The 10,009-nt window shown below is 44.7% G+C and overlaps 1 protein-coding gene across 6 annotated transcripts in view; it reads left to right on the forward strand.

The window, feature by feature from the left end:
- Positions 1-10,009, forward strand: part of mtr (5-methyltetrahydrofolate-homocysteine methyltransferase) — an 80,728-nt gene that overhangs the window by 69,835 nt on the left and 884 nt on the right. For 3 of the 6 annotated variants that reach the window (XM_077551074.1, XM_077551071.1, XM_077551073.1), the window contains 3 exons: positions 11-211; positions 2,600-2,792; positions 7,550-7,666. In XM_077551074.1, coding sequence (XP_077407200.1) covers positions 11-211; positions 2,600-2,792; positions 7,550-7,666 — 511 coding nt within the window. Of the gene's footprint in view, positions 1-10; positions 212-2,599; positions 2,793-7,549; positions 7,667-8,667; positions 8,838-10,009 lie in introns of all 6 variants that reach the window. The other 3 variants (XR_013289238.1, XM_077551072.1, XM_077551075.1) reach the window with 3 other exon arrangements.

Below are 10,009 nucleotides of genomic sequence, written 5' to 3' on the forward strand. Positions count from 1 at the left end.
TCTGCTTCAGGTGGAAAAGGACGTTGCACGTTCAGAGCCCTACCTGTGCTTGGCTGACTTTATTGCACCCATTGGCAGCGGCCTAGCTGACTACATTGGAGTATTTGCTGTGGGAATATTTGGTGCCGAGGAAATGAGTCATCAGTTCCAGGCTGAGGGTGATGACTACAGCAGTATTATGGTCAAAGCTTTGGCTGACCGACTGGCAGAGGTGCAGGACGGACCCTATTGCTCATCACTGCAGTGTATTTAAGTGACTCAATTTGGCATTTCTTGTAATGCTTTTACAGGCTTAGTTAAAAAATTGTGCAAATTCAATTTTGCATTTTAATTATAGGCAATAAATAAATTCATGAAATGCTTGCAATTGTCAAAGTCCGGTATATTATGGAGGACCAAATCTGCCCAAAAAACTAAATAAATTACTAAATAAATTAAGAAAAGTGAAAATATAAATGGAAATAAAAACAACAACAAAAAAATATATATATATATCCCTAAATAAATAATTAATACAAAATAACAAATATATATAAAAATCAGCATTCAAAAAATAAATAATAATAATAAATAATATAAAAATAAATATATATCAATAGAATTAAATATCAATAAATAAATAAAAACGCTCTTCTCTCACATTTATTTATTTCATGCTGCAAATGCTCAGTCAGGTCGAATGTTATTCAAAAGAGGCCCCGGTCCTAAGTGTGTCTAGGGTTGGACTCCGCCATTGCAAACTGCCTTTAAATGGTCGAGTGAGCTGACAGAGTGTCTGCAGCATGAAATAAATAAATGTGAGAGCAGAGCGTCTTTATTTATTGATTGATATTTCATTCTATATACAGTGGTACCTCGGAATTTGAACATAATTCGTCAGAATTGTTCAACCTCCAAAAAAAATTTCCCCATAGGAAATAATGTAAATGCAATTAATCCGTTCCCAAGCTCCAAAAACTGAAAATTAATATTATAATTTTCTATTAATGTTTTTTTACATTTACACCATGTACAGTATTTAAACAATAAAAAACATCTTACCTTTTTTGTTGTGGTGTGCTGGCATCAGTGGATGATAAATGCTATGTTAATGCATGCTTTAGTTCAGTGCTGAGTTTGTGTATTTTACATTAGGCATATTGTTAGACTACTAAGCAGTCCTTGCGTGCGTTGTTTAATGTTAGGCACGTTGTTGAAGAGCTAAGGGGGGTCCTCTTGCCAGTATTTACAGAAGTAGTCACGGTAGTTACAACTGCGCAATAATCTCCTTCCTAATTCCACTGTGGTTTATAGCACCGTATGTTTTTCTTTGCTGCCACTGGCACTGTTGTCTTTCTTTGGGCCCATTGCGAAGAAAAAATTTGTGGAAAAATCAAAATGCACTCGCGAGTACGGAGCACCTCCAGGAGTATTCAGGATCTGACTGGAAATGAGGTGTTCATTGTCTTAACTACTCGCAACTTGAGCATTCGGCATTGTTTCGGCTTCACTCGGCTTCACTCGGCTACCCGTTTTCAAGGTCGGCTACCCGTTTTCAAGGTACGTTCGGCTTAGCTTGCTTTGCTTGGGTGTTCAAACTCCGAAATGAGTTCAAACTCCGAGGCATTTTTTCCTCAGATTTTCTGGTTGAAGTCCCATTCGTACGAATTCCGAGACGTTCAAACTCCGAGTTTCCACTGTATTTATTTTTGTATTTAGTTTGACATTTATTTTTATATTTTGAATCTTTTTTTATTTTTGTTTTTTATTTTTACTTGTATTCATCTATCTATCTATCTATCTATCTATCTATCTATCTATCTATCTATATATATATATATCTATATATATATATATATATATATATACATACATACATACTAACATATATATATATATATATATATATATATATATATATATATATATATATATAGATAGATAGATAGATAGATAGATAGATATACACATATATATATATTATATACATATATATAAAATTTAATATCATTTTTATTTTCACTTTTATTCATTTATTTAGTCATGTATTTCTTTTTAATTTTGGCAGCTTTGGTCCTCCATATTAGATGTCTACAACTGGTCAGACTATTCAGTTAAACTTGAATAATACTATTTTTATGACTGATCCGTGAAAATTACTATGGACAGATAGAATTTTTGCTCTGCGTTGTCCACCCAATTATCTATAAGCTGCAAAGTTGGACTTCATTTAAGTTTGGTACAGATTTTTTTATTTTTTTTATTTCCAGTGTCAAGTTTCCTAAAAAAATTCCGACTGGTACAGCACAATTTTCATGCAGGGTACCAGTCTGAGTAGTATTGTACTAAACTGGTGTACAATTTGATCAGATTTTAATTTAAGATTTAAATGGTAAAACGGCAAGATGGTATGGGGGAATGATGCTCTTAGCACATCTGCCTCACAGTTCAGAGGTCCAGGGTTCAAATTTTGAGCTCCGGCTCTCCTGTGTGGGGTTTGCCTGTTTTCTTCAGGTACTCCAGTTTCCTCCCACGTTCCAGTCAATAACAATACACTCTGAGAACACCTTTAGAGTAATGTACAGCAAGTGGAACTTGACCTTGTTGGTATTTTCCCCAGGCATTTGCGGAGGAGCTACATGTTCGTGTGCGCAGAGAACTGTGGGGCTATTGTGGCGATGAATCTCTACAGACCTCCGACCTCCACAGGGTTCGTTATCAGGGTATCAGACCAGCTGCAGGCTACCCAAGCCAGCCTGACCACACTGAGAAGATTGTAATGTGGAACCTTGCTGGTATACATGAGAGCATTGGTAAGATTATGCAATTTTCTTCACTATGGGGTAGATCCAAAGGACCTCCGACCTCCGGGTTTTACACATCAGCGCCGTTTCCGGACGCGTTCCAACACTCACACCCCCACTCCTGCGCACCCCAACCGCGCGCTCCCGCTCCTTGGCGGGAGGGCGTCTCGGCTATCTGAAATGCTTCGGACACTGAGACAGACACTACACACTCGCAACCTCGCACCCTTTGACGGTGGGACATGCCCGGAACACCTCCCGAGGGAGGTGTCCAGGAGGCATCCGAACCAGATGCTCGAGCCACCTCAACTGGTTCCTCTCAACGCGGGGTAGCGGCTCGACACTGAGTCCCTCCCGGATGACCGAGCTTCTCACCCTATCTCTAAGGGAAAGCCCGGATACCCTGCGGAGGAAACTCATTTCGGCCGCTTGTATCCGGGATATTGTTCTTTCGGTCACGACCCACAGCTCGTGACCATAGGTGAGGGCAGGAATGTAGATGGTCGATCTACGTTAAATCGGTAAATCGAGAGCTTTGCCTTTCGGCTCAGCTCCTTCTTTTACCACAACGGACCGATACAGCGTCCGCATCACTGCAGACGCTGCACCGATCCGCCTGTCGATCTCCCGCTCCAACCTACCCTCACTCGTGAACAAGACCCCAAGATACTTGAACTCCTCCACTTGGGGCAGGATCTCATCTCCGACCCGGAGATGGCACTCCACCCTTTTCCGACTGAGGACCATGGTCTCGGATTTGGAGGTCCTGATCTACATCCCAACCGCTTCACACTCGGCCGCGAACCGCTCCAGTGAGAGCTGGAGATCACGGCTTGAAGAAGCCAGCAGCACCACATCATCTGCAAAAAGCAGAGATGCAATGTTGAGGCCACCAAACTGGACCCTCTCAACGCCTCAGCTACGGCTAGAAATTCTGTCCATAAAAGTTATGAACAGAATAGGTGACAAAGGGCAACCTTGGTGGAGTCCAAGCCTCACAGGAAACAAATTCGACTTACTGCCGGCAATGCGGACCAAACTCTGACATCGGTCGTACAGGGACCAAATAGCCCGTATCAGGTGGCTCGGTACCCCATACTCCCGAAGCACCCCCCACAGGACTCCACGAGGTACACGGTCAAACGCCTTCTCCATGTCCACAAAGCACATGTGGACTGGTTGGGCGAACACCCACGCACCCTCGAGGACGCTGCCGAGGATGTAGAGCTGGTCCACTGTTCCACGGCCGGGACGAAAACCACAGTGCTCCTCCTGAATCTGAGATTCGACTTCCCGACGGACCCTCCTCTCTAGCACCCCTGAATCGACCTTACCTGGGAGGCTGAGGAGTGTGATCCTTCTAAAGTTGGAACACACCCTCCGGTCCCCCTTCTTAAAAAGGGGGACCACCGCCCCGGTCTGCCAATCCACAGGCACTGTTTCGATGTCCACGCGATGTTGTAGAGGCGTGTCAACCACGAAAGCCCCACAACATCCAGAGCCCTTAGGAACTCCGGGCAGATCTCATCCACGCCCGGGGCCCTGCCACCGAGGAGCTTTCCAACCACCTCAGTGACTTCGACCGCAGAGATAGGGGAGCCCACCTCAGAGTTCCCAGACCCTGCTTCCTCAAAGGAAGGCGTGTCGGTGGAATTGAGGAGGTCTTCGAAGTATTCTCCCCACCGATTCACGACGTCCCGAGTCGAGGTCAGCACAACCCCATCTCCACTATACACAGTGTTAATGGCGCCCTGCTTTCCTCTCCTGAGACCCCGCATGGTGGACCAGAATTTTTTCGAAGTCGTTTTCTATGGCCTCACTGAACTCCTCCCATGTCCAAGTTTTTGCCTCAGTGACCGCCGAAGCCGCATTTCGCTTGGCCAGCCGGTACCTGTCAGCAGCCTCCGGAGTCCCACAGGCCAAAAAGGCCCAATAGGACTCCTTCTTCAGCTTGACGGCATCCCTTAACGCTGGTTTCCACCAGCCGGTTCGAGGATTTCCGCCACGATAGGCACCAACCACCTTTCGGCCACAGCTCCGATCGGCCGCCTCAACAATGGAAGCGCGTAACATGTTCCACTCGGACTCAATGCCCCCCGCTTCCCTCGGGACAAGGGGGAAGTACTGTGGGTGTTGAAACTCTTTCTGACAGGGGATTCTGCCAGATGTTCCCAGCAGACCCTCACAATACGTTTGGGTCTGCCCGGTCGGACCAGCATATTACCCCGCCATCGGAGCCAACACACCACGAGGTGGTGATCAGTTGACAGCTCCGCCCCTCTCTTAACCCGAGTGTCCAACACATACGGCCGCAAATCCGATGACACGACTACTGTCCTGGTGCCAAGTGCACATATGGATACCCTTGTGTTTGAACATGGTGTTCGTAATGGTCAGTCCGTGGCGAGCACAGAAGTCCAATAACAAAACATCGCTCGGGTTTTGATCGGGGGGCCGTTCCTCCCAATCACGCCCCTCCAGGTCTCACTGTCATTACCCACGTGAGCGTTGAAGTCCCCCAGCAGACGGAGGGAGTACCCAGGGGGAGCGGTCTCCAGCACACCCTTCAAGGACTCCAGAAAGGGTAGGTACTCTGAGCTGCTGTTCGGTGCTTAAGCACAATCAACAGTCAGGACCCGTCCCCCCCACCCGAAGGCGGAGGGAGGCTACCCTCTCATTCACCGGGGTAAACCCCAATCAATGTACAGGCGCCTAGCCAGGGGGCAATGAGTATGCCCACAACTGCTCTGCGCCTCTCACCGTGGGCAACTCCAGAGTGGAAGAGAGTCCAGCCTCTCTCGAGAGGATTGGTACCAGAACCCAAGCTGTGTGTGGAGGCGAGTCCGACTATACTGTATCTAGTCGGAACTTCTCAGCCTCGCACACCAGCTCGGGCTCCTTCCCTGCCAGAGAGGTGACATTACATGTCCCCAGAGCTAGCTTCAGTAGCCGGGGCTCGGACCGCCAAGGCCCCCGCCTTTGGCTGCCACCCAACTCACTGCGCACCCGACCCCTTTGGCCCCTTCCACCGGTGCTGAGCCCATGGGAAGGGGGACCCACGTTGCCTTTTCGGGCTGTGTGCCCCATGGGTATAGGCCCGGCCACCAGACGCTCGCCTTCGGACCCCACCTCCAGGCCTGGCTCCAGAGGGGAGCCCCGGTGACCCGCGTCCGCAAGGGAAACGAAGATCCAAAGTTTGTGTTCATTATTGAGGTCTTTTGAGACATTCTTTGTCTGGTCCCTCACCTAGGACCTGTTTGCCATGGGTGACCCTACCAGGGGCTTGAATCCCCAGACAACATAGCTCCTAGGCTCATTGGGACACGCAAACCCCTCCACCACGATAAGGTGATGACTCACAGAGGGGCCATTTTCAGCAGTAAACAGTTAAAACTCATTCACTCCCAGCCATTTTCACTAGAGCTGTCAAACGATTAAATTTTTTATTCAGATTAATCACATTTTAGAATTTTGAATAATCATGATTAATCACTTAATAAAAAAAGGCTTTTTTATCAATTTTTTTTATCGTCAAATTGGAAAAGCACCGGTTATGTGTTAATTCTTTTGGCATTTAATGTTATGAAGACGCGACTGCACACACTCATCCTCCTCTTTTTCTAATCAATGAATTACTTGCATAATTAAAAATGGGGAAAAAATTACCCCAATATTTTGACATGAACAAATATTCTAAATGTTATATAGAAACATTTATTAAATGCTTTACTTTAATGCATGTAATTATGTTTATTGCTCAAACAACCTGTGCTACCTTAAATGTAGCCATCCGCTGTCACACTAAATGATAATCTATGGTCAAATTTAATAGTGCGATTAATCTGCATTAATTCATGAATAATGCAATATTTTTTTGTGATTAATTAATCAGTTAATGCTTTAACTTTGACAGCACACTGAAGCAACCCCCTTTCGCTCCAGTTTTACTGGATTTTGACTGATTTTGCAAGGCCCACAGAATATTCTGTTCTATTGCTATAAAAACATGGAGCCTACCAAAGGAAAAATTAGAGTCTCTTCTTTCATCAGGAAAAAAAGATATTTGTATCTGTTTCCGTTTTGCAGCAATTAGCATTGGAATATAGCTAAGTTTCATCATTATTCACAAACCAATTAAAAACACTGGGAAAAGAAGCTTGTTGCGTCATGGCCCTGGCTGATCTCTTATACTCTGCTGCCACCTGCTGACTGTTTTTGTAATAACTACCATTGCTTTAAGCAACCTCTTCATGTGAGAAGCTGTATCAAAGCCTTCTTTATGCTCTAGCATAAAAAGCGTATACGTTTTTGGGAGTGAAGGACAAAGCATTAAAAAAACTTATTTATACGTTTATGGATTTGAATGAGTTAAAATTTTGTCCAGAATTAATTTGATAACTTAATTATTTTTCATGTACAATTGATACCATTAAAAACTAAATTTTCCATGGCTCATCTGTTTTCTGGGTTTGATCAGCAAACTGAGCCATGATTGGTCGTTACTGTTTCCTCAGCACATGTGATGTCATCTACAGTCGACAGCAAGTGGCAAAATGTGTTTTTAAGGGTATTAATTGCTCATAAAAAAAATAATGATTATCACATTAATTATAGACAAATTATTATCTTCTTACTGTTGAAAATGGCTCAATGAGTCAAGCATCACCTTTAGTCCCACAAAGTACAATATTTATTGTTTAGGAAACACTCTGGTCACGAGTGTGCGTACGTGCGTATAATTAAATGCAACTTGTTTATGTGTTCAGGTATTGCCCTGACAGAGTCACTGGCAATGATGCCCGCTGCCTCAGTCTCTGGACTTTATTTCTCCAACCCCCAGGCCTCATACTTTGCTGTTGGAAAGATCACCAAGGAGCAGGCAGGTTTTGCAAACCAACTGTATTTTACACTCACTTTAAGGGGAAGTCAACCCCCCAAAAATATGTTGGGACAATATGTTCTATGCAACCCCACTAGTCTAAATATGTTACTCTGTTTAATACTGCATTAGTGGAATGTGAGTTAAGTAGTAAAATCCAGCAGTTTTTATCCATCCCAGGGAACGGCAATTTTGCCACTTGCTGCTGACTGAAGATGACACCAGTGTTGCTCAGGTCTCAGGTAACAACTAATCACAGCTTCAGAAAACAGCTGTGATTGCTCGAAAAACGGCTGGATTTTGCTTCATAACTCATATTCCAAAAATGTAATATTAATCAGAATGTCATGTTTAGACTAGTGAGGTCACATATAACATATTATTGTCAAGAAATGTTTAATGTTGACTTCAACGGAAAAAAGAAAAAGAAAAAAAAAGCATAAAATAAGAAACCAAATGTACCGTACTTATTTATGTACAGTATTTGCACATTTTGCTCAATACTTTGCTGATGGACCTTTGAAAGCAATGGGCATTTAGCACATAATCCAAAGTTCTCCATCGTCCAGACGAATTTCCGTCAATCAGAAAAATTAAGGCTTTGTCCCACTGGGTACATAAGCGTACAAGGGTACATAGCGAGTGTTGCTTTTTCGGCAGGCTTCCTTCAGTGTTGTAAAACGTTGCTTTCTACATTCTCTCCAGCCAACTTTATGCTCTCAAACCGTTTTTCTTGTGTTCTAATGTTCAAAATTAGATCAGGAAGAAACAGGCGTGCGCTGACTGCTATTTGACAGACACAAATTTCCTTTGCGCAGAGTTGCATGCACGGTTGTTGTCAAACCCTCGTCACAATAAAGTTGTCCTGACAGCTGTAATATGTGGACACTTTTATTTTGTAGGTGTCGCGGGAAGTGTTAAGTTGATCTTAATGACGCGCATGGAGTGGGACGCAGCTGCAATTTGCCGGTTTACTTTTCAACTAACTTGAATATTATCTAAAAGGTGCCGCGACATCGACAGGCATGCAAATCACGCACCTTTCCGACTTACTGTCAGCAATGTGGACCAAACTCTTGACACCGAATGTACAGAGACAAAACAGCCTGTATCAGCGAGTTCAGTACCCCATACTCCCGAAGCATCCCCCACCAGACCACGCCCACCCCTCTGAGGTACGCTGTCGTATGCCTTCTCCAAGATCACAAAATACATGTAGACTGGTTGGACTAACTCCCATGCACCTTCGAGGAGCCTGCCGAGGGGGCACAGTCGTTCCACTGTACAGCTGGTCCACTGTTCCTGTACCACACTCCTCCTTAATCTGAGATTTAACTTCCTGACAGACCCACCTCTCCAGCACCCCTGAATTCACTTTACCAGGGAGGTGGGAGTTGAAACTCCTTCTCACAGGAGATCCTTCCCTCACAATATGTTTAGGTCTGCTAGGTCAGACCAGCATCTTCCCCCAACATCAGAGCCAACACACCACGAGATGGTGATCGTTTGACAGGTCACATATAGACGTCCTTGCGCTTGAACCCGGTTTTTATCATTGACAATCCGTGACGAGGAAAGACGTCAAATGACGGAACACCACTTTGGTTCTGATCAGGGAGACTGAGACCAAATGATGTCCTTAAATCCTTGAGCCTTGAAGTCAGTGGAGTCTGCAGCGGGGAGTGCGCTCGGGCACCTCCTCCATGCACTCCAAACTGGGTGGGTACTCTGAACTGTTGACTATTTCTAGTTGGAACCTCTCGACCTCGTACACCAACTTCTTTGCTGCCAGAGAGGTGGTAACATTCCACGTCCCTAGAGCCAGCTTCTCTAGCCGAGGCACAGACCACCAAGGTCCCCTCCCTGCCTTTGGCCGCCACCCAGCACACGCTGCACCTGATCCCCTTGGCCTTGCCCACAGGTCAACAGTCCATGGAAAGGGGCTTGGCTCTAAAGGGAGGTCAAGTCAAGATTTATTTATATAGCGCTTTTAAAATACTACCCAAATTGCTGCACATTTTAAAAAGTAGCAATTAAAAATCTTGATTCGAAGTCCTTCCGTAGTCAATCGCCGTCATTTATTTCATAACATCCGTCAGCCATGAATGCTCCAAAAAAATTCCAAGATATGCTACGAGGCCCACAACACCCACTTGTGTATATTCTGATTTATTTAATCGGCTAAGAGACAAATAATTGGTCAAAACAAATCGTATCTGCTCTCCTGGCTTTAAAGGTAGAAGAGCGCTTAGTGCGCTCCCGGCTCTAGTGGTAGAAATACGGTAATGCGCTCCGGCCTTAATGGGTTAAAGCATGTAATAGATGAAGCAAAGTGACTGTTCACTGC

This window comes from Vanacampus margaritifer, chromosome 18, assembly GCF_051991255.1.
Source record: "Vanacampus margaritifer isolate UIUO_Vmar chromosome 18, RoL_Vmar_1.0, whole genome shotgun sequence".
Taxonomy (NCBI): Eukaryota; Metazoa; Chordata; class Actinopteri; order Syngnathiformes; family Syngnathidae; genus Vanacampus; species Vanacampus margaritifer.